The 27,091-nt window shown below is 41.1% G+C and overlaps 1 protein-coding gene across 1 annotated transcript in view; it reads left to right on the forward strand.

The window, feature by feature from the left end:
• The first annotated feature begins 3,498 nt into the window (after window positions 1–3,498).
• LOC126455789 (Down syndrome cell adhesion molecule-like protein Dscam2) overlaps window positions 3,499–27,091 on the forward strand; it is a 222,835-nt gene continuing 199,242 nt past the window's right edge. The window contains exon 1 of the mRNA XM_050091551.1: window positions 3,499–3,595. Within this exon, the coding sequence (XP_049947508.1) occupies window positions 3,499–3,595 (97 nt within the window). The remainder of the gene's footprint in view (window positions 3,596–27,091) is intronic.

The following is a 27,091-nucleotide window of genomic DNA, read 5'->3' on the forward strand; positions in this document are numbered from 1 at the left end:
GAGCACTATTGGACTTAACCTCTGAGGTCATCAGTCCCCTAGAACGTAGAACTACTTAAACATAACTAACCTAAGGACATCACACACATCCATGCCCGCGGCAGGATTCGAACCTGCGAACATAGCGGTCGCTCGGTTCCAGACTGTAGCGCCTAGAACCACTCGGCCACCCCGACCGGTGGAGACATTCACAAGAGTCGGAAAAATAATGTGTGTTTTTAATTATTTTCTACCTAACTAAAGAAATCTGTGTTATATTTTCGCTTTACATGCATTAGTAAATTATCAAGAGACATGAATCGTAGTGAAATACATGTAAAAAATAACGAATTCAAACGATTCAGTAACATAAGAGTCAGCTGATTCATGAGGAAATACTTTCGAATTTGTGTATTTTTGCATCTTATTCTCCTGAAAACAAGAGAATGTAGACTCGCATTTCATGCATGAGAAGTACACATTTCTGTTGTTGCCTGTTGCTATTATCATAGGCACTTTCCTTGATATTTAAAATTTTTTGATGGAATCTATTGATTCCCCCACTCTTACACTTCATTCGAGTTCCTAATACAAGAACATTTTTGCAAATTAAATTACTTTTGCTTCGAAAGCGCATGTGTTGGAGAGTCTTGCCACTGCAGGTCGCATTTAGCAAGAGTTGTGGAACTAGTTTCTTCTGTGTTGGAAAATAGTTTTATTGCTTTTGATAATTTATTATCACGTATGAAAACTGACTTACAGAAATTCAGTGAAGACACATTACGAGCAAGCTTAGAGAACAAGACAAATTTAAAGTCAGCCAGACGCAAACTTACAATCGGTAAAAAGCAGATTATCGCACTTCATTGAAATGACAGTCTAATCACTGAAGAGTAGTAGGTTTTGAAGTTCGTCAGAGACTTTTATAGCAATTTGTATAGTAAACCAAGGAAAAATTTGAGTTTATCTAAATTAAAAGATCTACCTAGTGTTTCAGATATGCTCCCATCGGAAATCAAGTATGCTCTTGATAGCATTAAGAGGGGAATAGTGCCAGGTGATGATGAGCTCAGTGTTGACATTCTGAAACTGGCAGGAGAGGTAACAATAAGTCACTCCAACTGCGTCTCTGCACTGCCTTTGTTGATTTTGTAAAGGCGTTAGGCATATAGCTGTCCTCCAAGCTTTGAGTGAGCAAGAGGTGGGAGCAACGTACATTGAAGTTCTGAGCAATATCTACAAGACTTCTTCAGCTTACGTTAATATCGGCGAACCAACTCAAGAATTCCGCATCATGAGCGGTATCAAGCAAGGCGAATCCATCTCCCCAAAACTGTTCTCGGATGTGTTGGAAATGGCTATGTCAAAGCTGATCTGGGAGGGTAAGGAAATTTGAATTAATGGAAGAAGCCTTACCAACCTGAGATTTGCTGATGATATTGTCTTGCTGGAAAACGTCTTCGCAGAGCTCCAAAACTTATAGTCCTTTCATCGGAATGTCAGTTGGTTGGCTTGAAAATGAATCTTTCCAAAACAAAAGTAATGTCCCACACATGGATCCCAGCTGGAGATGTGAAAGTCGAGGACAGTCCATTATAAGAGTTCAGTGAATATATCTACTTTGGCCAGCTTATAAATATGAAGGGAGATGTAAGGCCAGAAATCTATCGGCTCATCAAGCTTGGCTGGCAATCTTTTGGGAGGAATTCAACAGTATTCAGATCAAAAATGCCAGTCAATCTGAAGAAAACAGTATTTGATCAATGCACTCTGCCTGTGCTGACGTATGGTTGCCAGATATGGACACTGAACTCATTTACAAAAGGGAAACTTAGGACAGCGCAGAGAGTTATGGGAAGATCAGTGCTGGGCTATACAAGAAAGGATAGGGAAAGGGCAGATGTCATCCGCTGTGTAACGAAGCTTAAGGACATCTTAGAGACAGTAGGTTCCTTGAAATGGCAGTGGGCTGGCTACGTCGCGAGAAGAAAAGACAGAAGACGGACGAAGCTAGTATTGGAGTGGAGCACCAGAGGCTTAGAGGAAGATCACTGGACATATGGGACAAACATATCAAGAATAACACTGGTACCACCTGGCAGAGAACTGTCCAAGGCCATTCCAATTGGAGAGGACTGCTGAAAGCTTACCTGAATCCACAATTCATTGAAGAAGGAGCACAAGATGGTATATGACAATTATAGAGAAGGAAGATGACGATGTTATTTTCAAAAGAAACATCTCATTATTTGCATTATTTAGTAAAACTTTGGATAACTTCAAACTAGTTGACCATACAGGAATTTGAACCTTGATCCTTTTAGGTATGAATCCATGTCTTAGCAATTGCTTTATTGTATCACTGTCAAACTGTGAAGACTATCGGATACAAAATACGCCACAACTCTCGAGGAAAGTACGTAAGGGCATCCATCCTCCTGAATATACATCTCCCTTAGCATCGTTGTGAAGCCTTCGCCAAATTTGTAAGGCATGTAGAGGAGGCAGTGCAAAGCTGAAATATTCAGTACGAGTACATCTCAGGGCCGTGTTCAAATGTCTCAAATAGTAGAACTCGGATCGACAACACCGGCTCTCCGGTTCCGCCTGTCTATGTGGTATACATACCTAGTATAACAGTACATTCAGGACAGTGTATACACTGCAAAAAGAAAAAGAATTCCTTAACACAATCTTAACGTACCTGAACTTCTAAGACAAACATACATGTGATATGAGAAACCAAATCGTTTCATAGAAACATCATAGGCCCGTTCGTCGGCCGAAATAACTATCTGATGTATAACTGATTTTGGACATTTAAGAATGATTGCAGCAACGTTCATTAATTCTTAGAAGCCAGTGCAACAAGGAATGTTCAACCTATACTCAAGTCATGTGTGTATGTGTGTGTGTGTGTCTACATGAGATGATTCAATTTTCACGAGCCACAATCTGATTGTAAGTTAATTGAAAACAGTAAGAAAGCTCTCCAGTAGCAAGTGATAACTCGGAAGCTTCTCGTACTACACACATTTCACAAACGGTTTTATTTGCAAGACACGGCCATAACACGAACTGGTGCAGTAAGCTGCTAAATTTACTATAATTTGGAAGTAATAAACATCTTCCTGTATTCCTAAGGTAGCACAAACGTCTGATCAGTCCTGGCTCTTTCTAACTAGAAACCAATGGTTCACATTGTCTTCTGCATCCTCATGCCGAAGGGCATTGCTCTTTCGTCCTCCTTTTAAAGGAGTTTTCCATTCCGGTGGCAAGAAAACAACCTGAACCTTTGTCTACTCCTTCATCACCTTTGGCAAGGCCGCTGGCAGAACAAAGGTGACCCTATGCTAGAAGTCTTAGGCCGCCGTTGCCGATAATTTTTATTCACAATGTAAACATCGGCAGCAATCGAAATTCTGACCTAGGACGTTTCGATTACTAATCAAATGCTCTGCAGGTACAGCACAAATGCAAATCTAGATCTGTCAGATAGTATGTAAGACATAGTAGCTAATGTCAGCAACAGCAGTTATGTGCCTCAACCAGCTCATGATTTCTGGTACGATTTGTGCTGAAGCTGCTCCATTTCTGATAGGAATTGACTTCTTGGGTATGTTATTCAAGTAAATGAATAGTAATGAATGGATAGTAGGGTGCACTGACTACAATAGCTGCTACATTGACAACATGGTAGTTCCGAGAGAAAAAATTCCGGAAGTCCCCTGGTTTCTTGCAGAGGACATAGTTTTGAAGCTTAGAGTTCCCTGAGTAATACTCTCTGATCGTGGGAAAGTGTTCCAGTCAAGACGGGAGTCAAAAGCTGTAACATCGCTCAAAAATGGTTCAAATGGCTCTGGGCACTATGGAACTTAACTTCTGAGGTCATCAGTCCCCTAGAACTTAGAACTACTTAAACCTAACTAACCTAAGGACATCACATACATCCATTTCCGAGGCAGGATTCGAACCTGCGACCGTAGCGGTCGCACGTTTCCAGACTGTATTGCCTAGAACCGCTCGGCCACACTGGCCGGTAACATCGGTTAGAGGATGTAACGCACCAACAATTTTTTACCAGAAAAATTACCCTGTGGAACGACGAATACGACGTTAGCAGATATGCTGTTGTAGTACGTACACACATATTCACACACTACTGTTTCTCTCTCTCTCTCTCTCTCTCTCTCTCTCTCTCTCTCTCTCTGTCTCCCACATACACACACACACACACACACACAAACACATATTAAAAATGTGAGTGTAAAAGCGGTTATTATTGTGCCTGATATAAGCACTGCTTCTACAGTATGAGACGAAAACGCATTTATCATCAACTTCGTTCGACATTTCATTTGAAATCTGTTACATTGAGCGAAAGTACCCTATAGACATTTCCGAGCATTATAGATTTTGTGAGAGAACAGCAGATGCTCATAATGTCTCACTGGATCAGGTGAATTAAAAATAGAATAGTGTAGAGAGCAAGTCCATGTTTTAATCAAGTTACGAAAATATAAAACAACTTTTTAATCAGATTCAAATGCAAAGAAACAACTTCGAAACAAAATTTAAACGGTTATATAAAACTGTCAGCAGAGAGTCCAATTTTGGGATTCTCAGCAGCGAACGCCGTGAATCAGCAGCGGCTGCATTTTGCATTTCCTCTGCAGCAGGCAGAGGTCTGCAACCTTCGCTCCCCACCCTCCAAGTCCCAGAATATTAAATTCTCTACTCAGATACGAACGTGACCTGGAAATTCGCCAAGTTTCCCAAGCGCTTGAAAATCGCTTCAATTTCCAGCCGCGTTTCTAAAAAAGTCAGAATCGACCCCATCAAATTTATACCTTTCATTTATTGTTCGTAATTTCATGCTTGATCTGGAATTGATGTGATATGAAGAGTCACAGATATCGGAAACCACGTTAAATACATGATGGGTTTCACGATAACTGCAGACTGGTTTGTGTCTGCAGCAATATCTAGGTAATATCAGAAAGTGTGATTGCGATTCCATTGTGTACACACTGTGTAACTTCTCTCCGCGAGTGCCCACGAGTGTAACTGATATTAATTTGATGCAAACTTACTAGTTAGTACAAGCAAACACTCGGGGCACTGTTCAGTTTATACTTCTAGTGAACACACTACACGGAGGGATGCTATTGGAACAATGACAGGTAATCACAGTATGGAATGACTGGAATATTTTGTGTTCAGATCGTCTTGAAGAACAATGATTTCGTAAAAAACTGGTTAAAGATTACCTTCCGATCTCACTGTTAAATAATTGGTATCAGAATACTCAAAAGTAAAACTCCATACGACAACTTTCGAGTGTGTTGAAGCCCTCCTTTCTTCTGACATCTCTCAGTCTCTTCATTTTCTCACGTGTGCTGCATCTCAGTAGTATCTGATGGTACCCTCTCCCTATTCTTCTCCTCCACCTTGTAGTCCATCACCATCACAATGACATTGTGAAACACTGAACACCACTTCAACAGTAACAGAAAACAAAAGAAGTCTCATCATCCCACCAATGTGACCATGTATATTATTTGTCAAGTCAACATCACTTTTTCACAACACATACTAACCCTACGGGAATGAATGAGGTATCGTTAGAAAGGTTCTTTAATCGACTTCTGAGATTGCACATAGAATTTTGGTTAAAAATTACTGTTGGTGAAAAATTTAACTTAAGAGATACGTTTAACTGTAGTGGGCAAAAGTGCATCACGCATTCCTAGTTCCATACCTACATTTTACGAAGCTAACTTATTAATCAGGAATAAAAGATTGCTTTTTCATATTATCTTATGGAAAATACCCTTTTATTCATTTTAAAGTACTTATTAACTGAATAATTTGTGTACAGCATTGTCATGGATAATAACCGTGACCAGTATCAACACCACGTGATCCAAGCATGCCTTTTCAATTGACAAGAAGACAGTTACCCATCAAAATTGCATTTGCTATCCCTATAAACAAGTAACAGAGACAAACGCTTCAAAGAGCAGGGCTGTATTTACAAAATCCCGTCTTTAATCACGGACAATTGTATGTAGCCTTTTCAAGGGTAGCTAAACTAACATTTTTGTATTCCTTCAAGAAAATGAAAAACAAAAAGTACAAGAAGATTACATTCTTACGTCAAATATCGTTTTACACCGAGGCATTGCAATGCTCCGTAAACAATATTGTTTCAAAATTACGGGCATGGAAATTTACGAGATGTAATCAATAAGTAACGGGAGTTTGGGGTTTTCTTAAAGACTATTTATTCATCAACATCAATTTTGTCCCCTTCAAAGTAATCCACCTCAGATATACTTGTGCCAGTGTTTTTCCTAACCTTGGAACCACTTCTGGGATTGAAAGCTCCTTCAGTGATTCTGTTTTAATCTCATCAATGGTGGCAAAACGACGTCCTTTTTTCTCTTCAGCATCAGGGATAGATAGAAGTCGCAGGGGTCCATGTCCGGTAAGTATAGTGGCTGAGTGCCGGCCGCGGTGGTCTAGCGGTTCTAGGCGCTCAGTCCGAAACCGCGCTACTGCTGCGGTCGCAGGTTCGAATCCAGCCTCGGGCATGTATGTGTGTGATGTCCTTAGGTTAGTTAGGTTTAAGTAGTTCTAAGTTCTAGGGGACTGATGACCACAGATGTTAAGTCCCATGGTGCTCAGAGCCATTTGAACAATAGTGGCTGAGTAAACATAAATGTTTTGTTTTTTGTCAAAAAATCACGAACGAGCATTGACGTGTGAGTGAAAGCAATATCGTGATGCAGTTTCCACGAGTGGTTATGCCACAGTTCCAGTCATTTTTTTCGAACTGTTTCACGTAAATGGCACAAAACGTGGCAGGCAGTATTCCTTAATGACTGCCAGGAACTCATGATGCGCTGTCCCACTGTAACAGAAAAACAGTGAAAATAACCTTCATATGTGATCGAACTAGTCGATTTTTTTATTTTATTTATTTATTGTTTTTTGCGATCTTGGCTCTTCAAGGAGATGCCATTTAAACGTTGGGCTTTGGTATCGCCCTCATACCCGTAAACCAATGTTTCGTCACCTATTACAACCTTCTTTAGAAATTCTGGGTCGCTGTTGACTTCATTCAGCAATTTCGGAGCAATCTCTACACGATGTCGCTTTTAGTCGGAATTCAACGATTTCAGGACAATGCGACGATATCTATCAGTTACTGCTGAGTAGTTGGTCCTCCTAAACAGCATCCCATACGAAAAAACTAGTCCTTATTTTGCCTGATATTGCTGATACCTTAGATACTTGGTCTATGCATGGCTCTGTTCAAAAAGAATAGCTCGATGTAGTCTTAGTCTAGTCACACGCGTCTACTTTCATGCTCTACAGCTAATTCATTGCACATAACAACCTGTTGCTGTGATCTTGCATACAGATAGCGTATGCTTTGGCTAGAACTGCGAGTTAGTAAACTACACAGAAATAAGAAAGTTAAAAGGATAATTTCATAAAAATGGCTCTATTCTAACATATATAAATGCTGTAGATGACAAAGAATAATGTTGAATGATGTTTATTCAAGGAAGCTCATTTCAGATAAACGAGAAGTGGTACTACCGTATTCGTGTAAAATAAAGACAGAGAATACTCTCATCAAATGCAGTAAAGTTAAGTTGAAAGCGTTACGAGTATGGCAGCAAAATCTCCAGCATAAATAGTCACCGAAGATACGCGAGAACTAAGTCCATTTCGTGATCACAATCCACGAGAGATTCCCCAACTCAGAATAGAGTTCAGCACAATGATTCACAAAATAACACACGCAATGAAAGAATGCTATCTCATTCTGTGTATGATATAGTTCCGTAAATCATGTGGTAAAAGTTAGGCCTACTCTGGAGCACATTCAAACCTTTAGAAATAAAAGTGCCTTCAGAAGTTAGAGTATTGTAGCGGCCGTTTACCACCCACACTCAGTCACCTACATGACTGAATCACGCACGTTAAAATATGAAGACCTGCCTTCTTCCAGCACTCCACATAAAGTTTCTAGAATAGCTTCCTTGAGCTCTTCTCTCGGAAAATTCCAGTCTCCACTTGATTCCAGCATTGTTTAGCCGCTGTCCAACTTTCGTTTGCTAAAGGCCATCTCCACCAAAAATACATCGTTCTCAGGCGCTACACACATGATTTGGTTCACCTGACCACTTCCTGGACTATATAGTACAACAATATTTTAAATAAAAGAAACGTTATAAACGTTTACATTCAGATGGTTTACAATAAATATGAGTAATAGTTCGTTCATTAATAAATAAGCCAGCATTCTTATGCAAAAGTGCTTATGTTAAATGACAACAGATTATCGCTAAAAATTGCTTAAACAATTTTTTATGCCTGCTTGACAGAATCATCTTCTGGCACTCGTTTGCGGTGTCCGGTAACAAATGGGACTGACCAATTTTAAGTTGGCACAGCCTTTTAATATCCCTTGCAATCAACATTTAAATAAAGTTACTGGAAAAATAGTAAACTGTTCATTAAATAAGAACACGAGTATAACAATATGCGAGGTACCGATGCTATGTTCATTTTCTGTGTAAATGTGGAGAATACGATGTTCTGACAACCATTTGCATAATAAAAAACATAAACAAAATAGATACAAATATCTAACTTTTACGGAATGTAGCTATAATCCAATACTCTGAGATATGGTATGCTGATATCACATGAAGCGATTAAAAATTGTTAATTCAGAAGTTCATTGTGTAATTTTTTTTTTCTCGGTGAAAAATCAGCTTCTGTCTTAAAGATATTGGTATGTTGTTGTGTCACTGGAAGCGCCTCGTTTATATGAGAATGTGATGTATTCAGATTTGTATCAATATTTGATGTGAGTTATTGTCGAATCTCACAGAGCTGAAACTTAGCCAACTTCAAGAGTGTCCGACACTCCGCCATTTCCTGGGGCATATTCTGCACAAAGGCAGTGCGACCATCAGCCGTCCAAATTGCCAACTCTGGGGTTAACCCGTTTCCGGCGATGCGATCATTGTCTCTGCACGTGGCTGACCGGAAGCCCTCAAGTAGCTGGGCTGCCCGCGGCGCGCCCTGTGCCATGGGAACGCTAGCGTTGGGCCGTACAACAAATTCATCTTACCTCTTAGCAATTATAGGCGGCCTTTCAGCTAGTCTGAATACATGCAATGTTACAAAAAACTTAGCTGCCTCACTTTTCATCCCCAAAACATCCTAAAAAAACGCGTGGCGTCAGTCAAAGGATATACCAACACCATAAACTTCTGTGATGGTGATTCGGTGATTTTCCAGAGCCATTTTCGTTACTTCTTCCACATTGTCGTCAGTAATTGATGTGCTAGGTCGTCCAGGGTCCTCCTCGTCTTCTCGACCCTCTCTGAAGCTCGTAAACTCTTGCGATTTTCATAGTAGATTCACAAAAGCTACAGTCAGCATTTCGAATGCGGTGCTGCACTTTATTCCAGTTTTCAAGCAAAATTTAAAGCAAATTCTTTGACCTATTGAAACCTGGTAGTGAAGGAACGCAAGATTCGATTACGACTGTGGATGGCGCCTTAATCAGTTGCTATTGGTTCCCTTTTGCAACTACATACATTTATTTTATAACGGTAATTTCAGACTGAGCAGTAAATAAAGATATCTCACGTTATTAACGAAAGGCCGACCTTAGTGGCCGTGCGGTTCTAGGCGCTACAGTCTGCAACCGCGCGACCGCTTCGGTCGCAGGTTCGAATCCTGCCTCGGGCATGGATGTGTGTGATGTCCTTAGGTTAGGTTAGGTTTAAGTAGTTATAAGTCGTAGGGGACTGATGACCAAAGAAGGTAAGTCCCATAGTGCTCAGAGCCATTTGAACCAATGAAGGAATAAAAAACTGAGTAATTAACAATGCTTTCAGTGCGTTACAATTTACCAGATGAGCATAAAATACAGAGACGGCAAATAATGTTTTAAAAACAAGCCAATGTGATCCCAATTAGAATTTTATGGCAAGTAACCACAGTCATGGCTGACGGCATTTAACGCCAAGAACGGCAATTACAAAAAATTTAACAAACATACTGTAAAATAGCAATGCATTAATTTAAAAAGACAGGCAACTGATCACCAAACGGGTGAGACAAAATGATGATAAACTTGGTAGCACAACCATTTAAACCTGCTGTAACGCGAAGAATGGCAATTATATAAAAAATTTAGAAACATACAATAAAACAATAAATACAATAATAAAACACAAGGGCCAGTCACAGACAGTGCACCAGGAATCGACCTCTGAGTAGGTGACATAGGCAGCCAAGAGTTGCATTCACTTCACAAGACGGTAACTCAGACTAGTGGCAGTCTAACGAATGACTAACGATAACCTTGCTGAGGCTACCTGACGTCCAATAAACCAATGCAAAGATGTAAAAATACGCCCAAGCCGGAACCGGCGGTCTGGAATCCGGCCGCAGAATACAGTGCTTAGAGCGCCAGGAACGAGAAAGGAATCACTATCACCAGAGTAGAAGAATCGCCAACCAACCTACAATCAAGAAAGCTGTCAAGCTAAACACCTCACCGGACAGCAGCGGCACTGCGAGGAAACGTACACTGCTGTTACGTACACTAACCCCCAGGGCAGGTAACTGGGGCGTTAGTGGCCACGAGGCAGGAAAAATACCACTGGCTGAACTTGAATAGTAGCTAACCGAACGCAATAAATAGTAAATAGAAGTCCAGGAAAGCTGATCAGATCCGCCTTCCCCAAGCACTCCACTCACTGCTCTTCGGCTCGGCAACACTACGAGCAGCAGCACGAACCCAAGTCACTGAAGAATCGCAAGATTTCACAATGGTAGAGGTTTCTCTACTTGAATCCAAATGGACTCAAAGCTTACAGGATCCAGTTTACGATGAGGTCGTGCATCCTCGTGACCATAGGCCTTCTATCCAGCAGTCCATGCGCGCCACCAGCGGTCCCGGCGTGTCGCGCACTTTGCGGACCTGGCTCCTCCCGAGCCCCCCTTCCGAACAGCACACTGACACGACCCAGAAGAACAACAACGTCGCCCCAAAAACAGAGCAACAGTTTCTACATATCGACAACCGCCACTGCTGCCACTAGTGGACAGGCAACGCTTGCGAACCCAAGTGGCGCCAGTCAACACGAGAAGAAGGCAAACAACCGAAACCATGCAAACTAAACGATACCGTCTGGCCTCCAACAGAGGGTGGAAACCTACAAACAGCACCAACGCGATCCATAGCGCGGCTCATCTACCTTTGTGGAAAGTAATAATTTGCCGAACACTCGAAAATACATTTAACATTTTTGACTGTCAACGGTAAACTAAATTATGCTTATACTACGTCAGAATAAGACATGTACCATATCTCTAAATGTTAAAGCCCTCCATTGCTAACATAAATCAGTACTTTATACATATTAATTCTAGCTGGAACAAACATAAGCTGCCTTTACCAATATCCCAGATCACTCTAATGTTAGAATAAAAATAAGTCAACAGTTAAAGAATTTTTGTTCATAATTTTTAAAATATTAAATGTGCAGCCATTCAAACAGCTTTAATCCATTACAATCACTTTAACTCTTATACATATACTTTTGGCTAAAATAGAATCTGCTCTTGATAATACTCCAGATCACGTTAACGTAACAACAGAAATAAGCCAACAGTTCATCTGAAGATTTGTTATTAATTTAAATATACAGGTCCTAGTCATACAGACAGCTGCACCTCACTGCAGATACAATAACTCTGTATTGTTGATTCCTTGGGATTCATGTTAGTGCCAAACATGTTATCACCATTCTGACGAAAAAACTTGCCCTTATATCGACTTTAACACATGTAAAGAACAACAAATTTCATCTCTGTACAAAGTAGGCTTATGCCATATCTCTCTGTCAAGATCTTTGTTATAAGCAACAGTTGTAAAGCGCATGCTGGATGCTGGTAAAGTGTCACTGTTAAAGTGTGAACTAATATAGTTCGTGTGAAAGTGTTCTGGACATCAAAATGGAGGCAGACAGATAGGAAAAAAGCCGCCTATACTGTCGCAGTAATTAAAAACTAAATTTACATCCATATCGACAGATAATCTATAGTCATGACGATACATTAAAGTGTGACCCATCTTTCTGCCATAGAACCAGCACCCAGCATTATGCTACTACCAGTAATGATGTAACTTTCCGGATTCTCCCGACATCATCTGAAGATGAACCTGAAAGGGTTCGAAAACCGGTTAATGTAATAAAGCATTATTAATGAAAAAAGTGACTGGTTGCAGTTGTGTATAATTTATTTACGGTAAACTAAATACCCAAAAAAGTTGAAAATGCAAGCATATATCAGGAACATGTGTACTAACACGATAAAATAATTGTAAATCGGATATATAAAATCGCGAAATTAAAAAATTCCCATCACTCTTTAATCACACTTCTTATATACAAGAATGTATCACAAATTCATATTTATTATTTCACGTCGTTCAGTTCGTTTTTAAAGATTTTTCTCTTCACTCCGACAACTACCCTCATCCCAACGACTACACGCATTCTAACACTGTCACTATTGAAAATTAAAAATTGCGAACGTTCTGCACGAGTCCCCAAGTGGTAATACAAATGTGCAAACAGAGTGTACACGAACTCTACCAATAAAATTCCGGATGTTTTTCAGAAATACTTTCTGACTCTTTGGGTATAAAGGTACCCTTTACACAGTAACTGAATATCGTCTGATTCCTTACTCTTATTTGCCTTTGTATCTGTGCTGCACTGGAAATAATCGCGCAGCAGTGCAGTCGTTGGCGGTGTGAGCTATGTCTCTTGTTTACAAACAAACTTACTGTATTCACTTGTGATACTTCTAACTACAGTAACATCCACTTTACTCTTTGCTCTCAAGCTTGCACTGTTCTGCTCGGTTCTGTGCTTTTTTCCGATAGTCACAGTTGACGTTAACTGTGATACACAGCTGTGTGGACAGGTTTAGTGATGACATGTTGGCCGATATGCACTGGTTCACTGAATGTAATGGAAAAGAGTCGCAATAAAGCTATTCTGAGTTGCTCATGTAGCGGCAGCAACTACATCACAATACTTTTGCATTTGAGAGTATGAACTACTCCGCGTTTTCTGTTGTACGTTTTGTTGATTGCGTATTACAGGCTTTGTCACTGTTGAGAGTATATTTTCACATAAGCAAAGGTAGATGGATAAATAAACTGAATAAGTAATAATTAAATTTAGATTTGTTTTTGGAGGGGTTGCGCCTTGATCAAAACATAGTTTTATCTTTTCTTCTATTTCCCAGACATGTTTCGCTGATGTTTCTATCAAGCAGGAAAAATTCTCTTTACAATTTGTACACTTATAAATTGGAATTTTTAAGATAGTATTTACAAATTTGAAAAACATACGAAGTTTTGTATATATACCATACATGCTGTGGTTTTCCTGGCTTTTTGTGGTTTTTTATTGCATTAGTTTTCTTTCACAGTTTTTCGCAGCATGTGCTAACAACGTATATACACAGAACATGGTATTTTTTCAAGTTTATAAATATTGTCTTAAAACCCAAATTAATTTGTGTAAGTAGTAAAGAGTATTTTTATCATTTAATGGAGAAAAAATAAAAGCCCATCGATAATGTTGGAACTTAAGCGAAACATGCCTGGGAAATAGAAGAAAAGATAAAATTCTCTTTTGCTCAAAGTGAACTCCATCCAGAAACAAATCTATTTGTAAGCAAACATGGACGGACGAGCTTCAACCTCAAGATGATCATTATTACATTACTACTCCCTAATGACCCACCGGAGAGCACTGGATATTTATATTAAAATAGAAAATATCCCCCAAAAGCCTCCTCAGTTTTATGAACTTACGGCATGCTGATTTATTTAGTCTAGGGCCACCCTGCATATTGCAATAAATATTTATTTTTTATGACTCGTTGGATCATTATTAAATGTCTTCGTCTTACAGTTACCAAATGCACAAGTACACAACATTTAGAAGTATTCAGCACTTAAAAACGTGTTGTGAAACACAACATTATATTTTACATAAATTAACATTCGATTGCTCATAGTACCAGAATTTCAAATGGTTAATTTATCTAGATGTACTAATTCTCTCCAGGTCTCCAATATCTTTCAGAAGATAGAAGACAAATTTATTTGTTAACATAATTTGTCAGAACCTGGGTGTCGTTAGAGGTAATGGAGGTAGCAGTGTTAATGTGGCATCGACCAATGGCAGTGTGGTTGACTGACAGATCTGAAGTGTCTAGCACGACATGTTCAATTGACGTCTCCAGCATAACAGAAGAAGACCCTCAAACTGTAGAAACCTCCTCTCCTATCAGTAGTTTGTAGCGGTTGGGTACAACACCACTGATGGATCACTGAAAGTAGAACATCAACATCATAATTAGAGAGTTAAGAAAAGGTTCTTTGAAGGGAGAGTGCCCAAGAGGAATCCATGTACATGAGATTTTAGGTATGTTTTTTCCCTACTTTTAACGAAATAATAAGTGAAAGGAATATTTGCTTGGATAGGGAAATGTAAGCAATAAATGAAGCTCGCTAGTTTGCTTCTCTTCTACAGTATTAATTTATTGTGTTAAATGGTTTTCGTCTTACAAGGCCATCATTAGATATTTACTATTGCCGTCAAAGAAGCTACAATGTTTGTAAATGAAACTGGAAAAGTAGTTCCGCATCTAGATTGAGGCCGGAAATCAGTTAACTCAATATAGCAAACTAGCGCTATTCATTTATTATAATGTTTTTCTACCAAGAAACGACGGAAGATTCACTTAACATTAACGTAAGTAACTTTACTCCTACTGGCAAGGTATGAACAAAATTTAGTTATTTGTTTTCCATAGAGTTACAACACCGTGTTATAAATTAGAAATAGAACATTGCATTTTCCTATAATGTATCTAACGTACATAAATCAACTTTGTACGATTCCATTTAAATCGGTTTTACCTACGGAACTAGAGACCGTCAAGGTACTACACAAAACTGGCTCCGTTCAGATGGACATTCTGGTCTCGGAATGTTGATTTAAGAGAGATTCAAATGAGTGCCCATTTTCCTGACTGTACGACTCAATGTGCCTTCTTAACGACCTGCAAACGCGATATAAACTTGGTGTTGTCACGGAGCGATGGGCTTCCCCGATTCACTATTTGAAGTCATGTTTGGTTCGATTTTAGAATATATACTGACACTGCCGCATACAAGACCGGTCAAAATGAACAAACAAACGAGATGCAGTCATCCAAGGATTTTGACATGTAATGAATGTGGTATACAAATCCAATGAGTACGTTGGTATATCAATGCCGATACGCTTCCATTGAAGCATCCATGGCTTCCCATGAAAAAACTTCGATAAAGAAGTAATTTGAGAAACTATAGTGTTAAGGGACGAAACTTAACAAGGAGTGAGCATATGGGAGCGTTTGTTTTAGCTGCAATAAACCTCGATCATCATGTCAGCTTGAGAGAAGTTGCTGCAGTTACTGTTATCAGCCTTACATCGTCACAAGTTTCACTTGTATCACCTGCCTTTGGCACAGGAGATGCATAGGAAACATTTCATACGGAAATATAGTCTGTGAATGGGCCACGATTGTTTTTGCTCGGGATACCTTAAAAGTGTTATGTTCTCTGACGAACCCACGATCCACGTTCACTATTTATGGTGCAGTGAAACGTCATAATATGCATTACCGGGCCACAAAAATCCTACTCTGGTACGCCATGTCGACCGTCGAAGGAGGTGGTCCACTGAACTGTGGTGGGGAATCGTTGGAATCATCAGTCGATACTACGACGCTAGTATTCTAACAGACGTGATATATCGAACTTTTATCTTCAATGTTAGGTGCTTAACCCCGAAACTGATAGACTAGATATTAGAGACGGTATGCGGATGCAGTAAGACGGTCACCAATCCCATTCTGCGCGTGAAGTTGTGCAAGAATTTAACAACAGATTTTCTGCGAGATGGCTAGGATACCGTCATTGTCCGGAATATACCACCCGATTAAACACCAGTACATTCATTATTGTGGGGATATATAAAGAATTGTGTTCAAGTTATCATACCCACAACCCTACATGAGTTCAAAGAGCGTACTGAGGGAGTTTGTCGCTCTGTGGCGTCTCGTCCACATTCGTTTGTCATTCAGGAGAATGGCCACTAGTTTGAAAACCTCACTCAAATGAACATTCTGCCACCAGAATATCCATCTGAACACAGGCAGTTACTTACAGCATGTTGCATCCACGCCTACAGCCTTCTGGGTTTCTAACTCCCTAATAAATCAGACAGAAATTCGATGTAAATTGATTTCCACAAAGTTAGTTTAATTGCACCAGCTGCATGATATAAGTAAATAATGTTTAATTTAAAAAGTTTTAACTCGTTATTTTAACTTTCTGGAAAACTAAATAAACCTTTCTAAATAAAGTCCTTTCACTTATTATTAATTTTTTTATTTTTTTTTATTTTAAGATACCCCAGAGATAAACAGCTTATCTGAAATATCTTGTATAGTAAAACAAGCATATTTATTAATAATCTGCACTTAAAAAAGAAGTTATACCACCACAAAGAATAGCAGTATAGGAATTATTCCATGTGGACTCCACATGAGGTTCTTATTTTTTATAGTGTCAAGTCGGCCCTGGTTGTCTATAGTTGTACCACAAGTTTTAACAGAAACATCTGGCGGTCACCTTGATCCTATTATTTGACGCTTCTGCGCGCCCTGTCCAACCAGAAAACTGATTAAAATGATGCGAAACTGGCAAAAGTGATCCGTGACCAGCATTACTGCCCTATATCCCAAAGTATCTTGGGCGCCTGATTGTACAAGGTCAATTGTGTATCTGCAGGCACAGTCCTACCACACTAATTTATTTTTGCATTTATTTCATCTGTCAAGATTATGATCTCCAGGGCTTCTCTTAAAACTAACCATATCTTACTGGGTCAACACTGTAACCTGTACAGTACACCAGCAGTATGCAGGGTGACGCAAAAATCCGGTAACATTTGAAAGTGCACTAATTCACGCAATAATGTAGGTAGAGTGGTAAAACTTGACACACATGCCTGAGAGGTTACGGGATTTTATTATAACCGAAAACGAGTGCAAAAACCGGCCAACAGATAGCGCATGACAGCAACACGCCAGTGATGCCGCATGAGATTCGTGTATAAAACGAGCTGTAGAGAGAGAGAGAGAGAGAGAGAGAGAGAGAGACTCAGGTGCGAACAGCAGTCGCGGCATGTTGACTTTATCAGAAAAGGAATTTCAAAAAATGGTGGAAGATGACGATAGGTAGTCTAAAGCGTTGTGGACCGATGAAGCCCATTTCACACTTCCAGGATCTGTCGCCGGCCGAAGTGGCCGTGCGGTTAAAGGCGCTGCAGTCTGGAACCGCAAGACCGCTACGGTCGCAGGTTCGAATCCTGCCTCGGGCATGGATGTTTGTGATGTCCTTAGGTTAGTTAGGTTTAACTAGTTCTAAGTTCTAGGGGACTAATGACCTCAGCAGTTGAGTCCCATAGTGCTCAGAGCCATTTGAACCAGGATCTGTCAACATCCACAACTGCAGAATTGGGGCTACCGAAACTCTTAGAACTGTCGTGGATACCCCACTGCATGACAAGAAAGCCGCGGTGTGTTGTGAATCGACCATAATAATGGTGATCCGACCCTGTATCATTGAGGAAACTGCCAGCGTGATGGGTAAGAGGTACGATCATATCTTACAGATTCGCGTCATCCCTAGCTCGGCTGATAAACACGTGCTGGCAGGACTTGTATGCAGGTTGTCTCTCCACCCTACACTACTGCGTGCGTGAAAGATCTCTCGCGTTTATCGTTTGGGGAGGATCGTGTGCTTAGCAGCACTTCCGACATTCTTCGCCTCCGAAGTACCCAGACCTCAATCTGTGTGATCATTGGTTGCAGGGTTACCTGAAGTCACCAGTCTACCGCGATCGTCCGACTTTATTAGGTATGCTAAAAGACAACATCCGACGCCAGTTTCTCACCATACTGTGCAGGGCTCTTCACAACATTGTACCTCGACTACTAGTATTATTGATGAATGACGGCTGACATGTTGAGCATTAGCATTAAGAACGTCGTATTTTCTAAAAATCTATTCTCATGCTAATTTTTGCTTTTGTACCATCTGAAGCGCCATGTGTTCGTCACTTTGTCCAGTTTTTTGTTTCACTCAATACCCAGGTCATTACAAGCAACTGTGTCAATTTTTACCTCTTTATCTACATTATTCAGCGAAGTAGCGTATTTTCGCGTGTGAACGGGCTTTTTGGTCGTGGTATGTAACAACAACAATAATAATAATAGTATCAGCAACGACAATGTTTGTAATAAATAAAATGTAGAATTTAAGAAAATTCAGTCTTCTTAAAATTTAGCAATTGCCTCATTGCGTTCATGTCGATTGTGGATAACGACATCTACGAAAACATATGGCTACAGTACAGAAGCAATCGCTATGGAAAGGAACTTAACTTGTTTGGGAAAGAATGTAAAATAATAGAATAACATTGAGGAATGAGTCGAAAGGTATAAAAAAGAAATACACTACTCGCAATCAAAATTGCTACACCAAGAAGAAATGCAGATGATAAACGGGTATTCACTGGACAAATATGTTATACTAGAACTGACATGGGATTACATTTTCACGCAATTTGGGTGCATATATCCTGAGAAATTAGTACCCAGAACAACCACCTCTGGCCGTAATAACGGCCTTGATACGCCCGGGCATTGAGTCAAACAGAGCTTGGATGGCGTGTACAGGTACAGCTGCCCATGCACCTTCAACACGATACCACAGTTCATCAAGAGTAGTGTCTGTCGTATTGTGATGACCCAGTTGCTCGGCCACTAGTGACCAGACGTTTTCAATTGGTGAGAGATCTGGAGAATATGCTGGCCAGGGCAGCAGTCGAACATTTTCTGTATCCAGAAAGGCCCTTGCAGGACCTGCAACATGCGGTCGCGCATTATCCTGCTGAAATGTAGGGTTTCGCAGGGATCGAATGAAGGCTAGAGCCACGGGTCGTAACACATCTGAAATGTAACGTCCACTGTTCCAAGTGGCGTCAATGCGAACAAGAGGTAACCGAGACGTGTAACCAATGGCACCCCATACCATCAAGCCAGGTGATACGCCAGTATGGCTATGGCAAATACACACTTCCAACGTGTGTTCACCGCGATGTCACCCAACACGGATGCGACCATCATAATGCTGTAAACAGAACATGGATACATCCGAAAAAATTACGTTTTGCGGTTCGTACACCCAGGTTCGTCGTTGAGTACGCCATCGCAGGCGCTCCTGCCTGTGATGCAGCGGCAAGGGTAACCGCAGCAATAGTCTCCGAGCTGATAGTCCATGCTGCTGCAAACGTGGTCGAACTGTTCGTGCGGATGGTTGTTGTCTTGCAAACGTCCCCATCTTTTGACTCAGGGATCGAGATGTGGCTGCACGATCCTTTACTGCCGTGCGGATAAGATGCCTGTCATCTCGACTGCTAGTGATACGAGGCCGTTGGGATCCAGCACGGCGTTTCTTATTACCCTCCTGAACCCAACGATTCCACATTCTGCTAACAGTCATTGGATCTCGACCAACGCGAGTAGCAATGCCGCGATACGATAAACCGCAATCGCGATAGGCTACAATGCGACCTTTATCAAAGTCGGAAACGTGATGGTACGCATTTCTCCTCCTTACACGAGGCATCACAACAACGTTTCACCAGGCAACGCCGGTCACCTGCTTTTTGTGTATGAGAAATCGGTTGGAAACTTTCCTCATGTCAGCATGTTGTAGGTGTCACTACCGGCTCCAACCTTGTGTGAATGCTCTGAAAAGCTAATTATTTGCATATCACAGCATCGTCTTCCTGTCGGTTAAATTTCGCGTCTGTAGCACGTCAACTTCGTGGTGTAGCAATTTTAATGGCCAGTAGTGTAGAATGAGAAAACATAGATAGTTTACAATGTGTCAGAGATACTGGTTGGACGAGGGAAAAAAGGTGAGAAGTGCCGAGAGGGTAACTACATCGATGATAACAGGTGGAGCTTCAATCTCCTGCTCAATGCAGAGCGGTTTTGCACAAGATGCGGTTACAACGGCATTCGATCCATAGTCATTTGGCTGAAATGATGAAGGAAATGGAAAAAGGTTAAGTGTTGTGCAAAGATACATCCAGTGTGCAGCACGTATCCTATCTCATATTGCAGTTATAGTCTGATGACTGATATCTGATTCATGGGAAGTGGTTTTGAATAAACCTACGGTACACATTGATGAAATAAAGAGAATATGAAAATAGCATTGTCTATCCGGTCGCAGCCACCTTAAATGAGTGTGTAACACAAACAAAAATTAAAAAAGAAAAAGATTCTCGTGAGGTCCTGAAGGCCCAGGCGACATCGACCGGCCGGCGAGTCGTCCTCTGCCATTCGGAGCCATGCGGATGTGGTATGGAGGGGAATGTGGTGAGCACATCGCTCTCTCTAGCCGTCTTGGCGACGTTCCAAACCTTGGAGTCGCTACTTCTCGATGAAGCAGAAGTGACTGGTAGGACCTGTGGTCAAGGCGTAGATTTTTCGATTAATAATCAAAAAACGTCCTGGGTCTCGGGTTCGAATCTAGCCACTGCTAAAATTATAAATAAACGTCACCAATAATGGTGGCCGAAGACGTTTGGCGAAAGAAATCACCCTCGTTCTGCCATCGCCGTTGGTGAGGAGGACGGAGGAGCAGATAGAACTTGCTCTTGGATGGGAAACTATCTCTAAGAGGCGGAAGAATCAGCAATGATCAACTGCATGAGCGCGCAGAAGGTAATGGAATCCATTGCACTAAAGCCACATAAAATGTTTCCACAGGACATGTCCCTGTAGTTGAAAACGTGTTATGATGCTCTCCCACTTATCAATTTCAGATTAGCCCCTAGTTTGGATCTCCGGGAGGAAACTCCCTAGAAAGTGGCCACCATTAGAAAGAGACTGATTAACAAACGAAGCAATAACAGTCTAAGGTTCGGAGCGTGGTGGAATGTCAGAAGTTTTAGGGAAGCTAGAAAATCTGAAAAGATTTAGTGCTGGGTCAGGGAAGTGAAATGAAGAGAAGACGTGGACTTATGGTCAGACAAATTAAGGATAACATCAAAAGGAGCAGAAACTGGTGTAACGGGAATAGGATTCGGTACAAATACAGTAGGACAGTAGGGCAGAGAGTGAACTACTTTGAACAGTTCAGAGATAGGGTTGTTCTCATTGTATTCGATAGCAAGTGCTGACTCAAAACTCATTTTGACATCTCAAGCAGAAGGTGAAGAGACTGAGAAAGTATGTGAGGATATAGAAAGGGTAATTAAGTACGCAATTGGAGATGAAAATCTAATGGTCATTGGGTTTTTGAATACGGTTGCGAGGGAAGGAGTGGAGAAAGGGTTGCAGGAGAATATGGGACTGGTAGTGAAAATTAGCGACTAGAAAGACTAATTGAGTCCCGCAATAAATTTCAGTTAGTAATAGTAGATACACCAGCAGATGTAGATTCAGACTTCAATTTAGTAATGATTAACAGTAGACTGAAGTTTAAGAGAATCGAACGAAAGAAGTGTGATACTAAAGTACCGAGTAATGATGAGACGTGTTAGAAGTCCGCTGATGTGTGGGCACTATGATAAGGAATAACATAGTAGGCAGTTCAGTTGCAGAGGAGTGGATATCTCTAAAAATAGCAATATGATTGTTGAAAAAACAAACTAAGGTACTAGGGAGCTAACCTTGGCTGACAGATGAATTGCTTCAGTTGATCGACGAAATAAGGAAGTACAAACATGTTTAGAAAAAGGCAGAAATACAGCAATATAAAGCACCCAGAAATAAAATAATACGAATACAGGGAATACAAGGCGAAACGGCTGCAGGAAGAACATGAAGAACCGAAAAAGAAATGATTGTCTGAAGGACTGACTCAGTTTATAAAAAAAAAAAAAAAAAAATCCGAAACAGACTTCAGTGAATTTAAAAGTGTGGGCAACAACATTAAGAGTGCAATGGGAACTTCACTGTTAAATGCAGGTGAGAAGAGTGGATTAAAGGGCTCTATGAGAGGGAGTAATAGTCTGATGTGATAGAAGAAGACACTGGAGTCTATGTCAAAGTCATACGGAATACAGTATTAGAGGCAGAACTTAAGAGATCTCTGGAAGACTTGAGAGTAATCAAGGTAGGAAGGATAGACAACATTTCACTGTAATTTCTAAAATTATTGGGGGAAATAGCAAAAAAACTACTATTCAAGCTGGTGTAGAATCTACGATAATGGCAGTATACCATCAGACTTTCGAAAAAATATTATCCATTAAATTAGACAGATAGCAAGAGCAGAAAGCATGAGAAATATCACAAAATCAGCTTGAAAGCTCATACATCCAAGCTACTGACACGAAAACATACAGAAGAATGGAAAAGAAAATTGAGGATCGGTTAGATCTTGATAGTTGGGGTATGGGAATGGTACAGGGACGTTACTCTAGATAAAGAACGATAAGACTAAGGAAAATCAAGACACGTTATTAGGATTTATCGATCTGGAAAACGCGTTCTGCGATGGAAAATAGTCAAAGTTTTTTAAAATCTGAAAAAAATGGGAGTAAGCTATGGAGAAAGACTGGTAGCTGGCTTTACAATACGTACAGGGGCAAAAAAAAGTTATAAGATTGCAAGATCAAGAACGAAGTGCTTGGATTAAAAACAGTGTAATATAGGGATGCAGTCTTTCACAGTCGCTATTCAGTTGATACACTGAAGAAGCAACGACGGAAATAAAAGAAACGTCGATGAGTGAGATGAAAACTCTGGGCGAAAATATCAATGATAAGATTTGCTGATGACATTGCTATCCTCAGTGAAATGAAGAAGAATTACAGGATTTGTTGGATGGAACTAATAGCCTAATGTGTATAGGTTACAGTCAGTAAACCGAAAAGCGACGAAAGTAATGAGAAACAGTAGAAATGAGAATAGCGAGAACCTTAACGTCAAAATTTCTGATCACAGAGAAGAGGAATTTCAGGAACTCTGATACGTTGGAAACAAAATAACACATGACGGACGAAGCAAGGAGGACATAAAAACCAGAATAGGACAGCAAATTGGTCGTTCCTGGGCAAAAGCTTTCTACTGGTATCGAGGCCTTAATTTGGTGAAGAAATTACCCAGAATGTCTCTCTGTAGCACAGAATTGTACTGCATCGAATCTTGGAAAATCGGAACAGAAGAGAACTGAAGCGTTTATGGTGTAATGCTACAGAAGAAAGTTGAAAATTAGGTTCATTGATAAGGTAAGGAATGAGGATGGTTCACCGAAGAATAGGCGAACAATGGAAAATACGGAAAACGCCGACAAGAAGAAGGGACAGGATGTGTTAAGACATATGGCAATAACTTCCATGTTACTAGATAGAGTTGTAGCGCATAAAACCGTAAGACAGAGAATGTACACTGAAGAGCCAAAGAAACTGCCTAATATTGTGTAGGGCCCCCGTGAGCACGCAGAAGTGCCGTAACACCGACATGGCGTGGACTCGACTGATGTCTGAAGTAGTGCTGGAGGGAACTGGCACCATGAATTCCGCAGGGCTGTCCATAAATCCGTAAGATTTCTTTTTGTTACTAAACGTGCTGGATATTGGCCTACAATATTCTTAAATTTGTTTTCCTTCCCAAGTTACACACTGAAGTCACTGCAAAGTTAACGTTGTTTTCAGGTATGTTCGACATTTCAGATTCTAAAAGATCGCAAAATTAGTTTACTTTATGAAGATTTCTTCTGTTATCATCTTCCATAGGTGTACGACAATTTGTAAGGGTATAGTTTTTATTTTTGCACTTAACTGTTAACATGGAAATTCTTTCTCATTTCAATGTAAATTCTGTTCTACTACCTACGACCTTTTTTTACGTAAAATGTTGTCCCAAACATTGACATATTTTCCGTTATTCTCGCTGTTGGTTGCCCTCTGTAATTTCTATAATGTTGTGTATCAGCTGTATTCTCATCTAAGAGTCTCATTTCTCGCACTGTTTTGTATATGATTCTTCTGTAAAAGTAATTCTAATTTCTTCTGTTTTTCAATTTCTAGAAGAGAATTTCCATTTAATATTGCCAAGTAGTACATCTTCTTGAATTTGAACTTAGAAGACTTTTCGGTGTAATCCATCTGTTTATCACCGCGGATGTTCGGACTCCCCATAATCTTAGGTACCAACGAATTACAAGATGTAATGATAGATTCCTCGTCAGAATCACCACCTGAGGTGTTACACCCATTGTAAGAACTCTCAATTTTGCGGCTGAAAATTGTAAAGTGTAGAGAGCAGGAAATCCAGGATCAGACCTGTATTCCCAAAATAAGACCATGTTGTCCTGTTGTTGTCCCGGAATATTAATGATTCAGCCGCCACTAACATGTGGAACAGACGCTATCGGGGTACCCCAACTAACATGTGGCCTCTGTCCATCTTATCCTTGGACATGAAGCTGCCTTTTCGGCAGTTCCGCCGTACCGAAGTACATCTCCTCCGTCTTCGCTGCAATTCATCGCAACGCTGGCAAGTAGCCCTTAGAAGGTACTGTCAGCAAGGCCAGGTGGACAAATATTTTTTAAGATATGTTACTATCACTCCACTTTTATCCCGGCTTGTGACAGGCAGTGTTGAAAAATTTAGAACACAGGCTGGTGGAGCTGAAACCCGATTATTGTTTTTATTTATTTTATATTTTTTCTTATCAAGTTACGGGGATGCAAAGGCGTTATACTAATTGTAAAATATCAACTAACTTTCACCATAAATGTCCCACATTTATTATCTAACATACGTGCTATGGTAAGTTCAGGGGTTAAAATCTTCTTAGATTCACATATTCTTATATTTTATTTTTACGTTTAATCTTCAGGGAGATTTGGTGCATTCCCTTCGATGATACCGAACGTAGAAACATTCGAAACATAGAAATTCCGAACACCACAAGCATCGTGTGCAGGCAAGTCTGCCACAGCCTCATATCTTTGCATGAATTTCACTACCGGAAAAAAAAAGAAAAAAAAGAAAAAAGGAAACGATAACATTGATGATGATTTCACGCGTTAGCAATTATTTAGCGGCAAATCACGCATAAAGGATGACTTTTCCGAAAACTGCTTGCAGCTGATTATGTATCAAGATAAACTACAGGAATTTCGCGGAGAACAATTTAAAATCATTTTCCATTCATTTATTGTTTCCTTTTCTTCTTCTTCTCCTTCTTCTTTTTGTAATTCATTCACGATACATACACTCCTGGAAATTGAAATAAGAACACCGTGAATTCATTGTCCCAGGAAGGGGAAACTTTATTGACACATTCCTGGGGTCAGATACATCACATGATCACACTGACAGAACCACAGGCACATAGACACAGGCAACAGAGCATGCACAATGTCGGCACTAGTACAGTGTATATCCACCTTTCGCAGCAATGCAGGCTGCTATTCTCCCATGGAGACGATCGTAGTGATGCTGGATGTTGTCCTGTGGAACGGCTTCCATGCCATTTCCACCTGGCTCCTCAGTTGGACCAGCGTTCGTGCTGGACTTGCAGACCGCGTGAGACGATGCTTCATCCAGTCCCAAACATGCTCAATGGGGGACAGATCCGGAGATCTTGCTGGCCAGGGTAGTTGACTTACACCTTCTAGAGCACGTTGGGTGGCACGGGATACATGCGGACGTGCATTGTCCTGTTGGAACAGCAAGTTCCCTTGCCGGTCTAGGAATGGTAGAACGATGGGTTCGATGACGGTTTGGATGTACCGTGCACTATTCAGTGTCCCCTCGACGATCACCAGTGGTGTACGGCCAGTGTAGGAGATCGCTCCCCACACCATGATGCCGGGTGTTGGCCCTGTGTGCCTCGGTCGTATGCAGTCCTGATTGTGGCGCTCACCTGCACGGCGCCAAACACGCATACGACCATCATTGGCACCAAGGCAGAAGCGACTCTCATCGCTGAAGACGACACGTCTCCATTCGTCCCTCCATTCACACCTGTCGCGACACCACTGGAGGTGGGCTGCACGATGTTGGGGCGTGAGCGGAAGACGGCCTAACTGTGTGCGGGACCGTAGCCCAGCTTCATGGAGACGGTTGCGAATGGTCCTCGCCGATACCCCAGGAGCAACAGTGTCCCTAATTTGCTGGGAAGTGGCGGTGCGGTCCCCTACGGCACTGCGTAGGATCCTACGGTCTTGGCGTGCATCCGTGCGTCGCTGCGGTCCGGTCCCAGGTCGACGGGCACGTGCACCTTCCGCCGACCACTGGCGACAACATCGATGTACTGTGGAGACCTCACGCCCCACGTGTTGAGCAATTCGGCGGTACGTCCACCCGGCCTCCCGCATGCCCACTATACGCCCTCGCTCAAAGTCCGTCAACTGCACATACGGTTCACGTCCACGCTGTCGCGGCATGCTACCAGTGTTAAAGACTGCGATGGAGCTCCGTATGCCACGGCAAACTGGCTGACACTGACGGCGGCGGTGCACAAATGCTGCGCAGCTAGCGCCATTCGACGGCCAACACCGCGGTTCCTGGTGTGTCCGCTGTGCCGTGCGTGTGATCATTGCTTGTACAGCCCTCTCGCAGTGTCCGGAGCAAGTGTGGTGGGTCTGACACACCGGTGTCAATGTGTTCTTTTTTCCATTTCCAGGAGTGTATATTTAACATGCTTATAAGGGCAACGTTATTTCAATTTACATCGGAAAACATTCGTGTAGTAATCTTCTACGGGCTTGGATAGATAAATTAAAAATGGAAATATAAGTATTAATCAGGTTTCGAACACGGTGCGCAAAAGTGTAAAGCGGAGAGGCTATCCACTGCACCACAGCTTCGGTTAGATCGTTTACTCACT

The sequence above is a fragment of the Schistocerca serialis genome, chromosome 2, assembly GCF_023864345.2.
Source record: "Schistocerca serialis cubense isolate TAMUIC-IGC-003099 chromosome 2, iqSchSeri2.2, whole genome shotgun sequence".
NCBI classification, from domain to species: Eukaryota; Metazoa; Arthropoda; class Insecta; order Orthoptera; family Acrididae; genus Schistocerca; species Schistocerca serialis.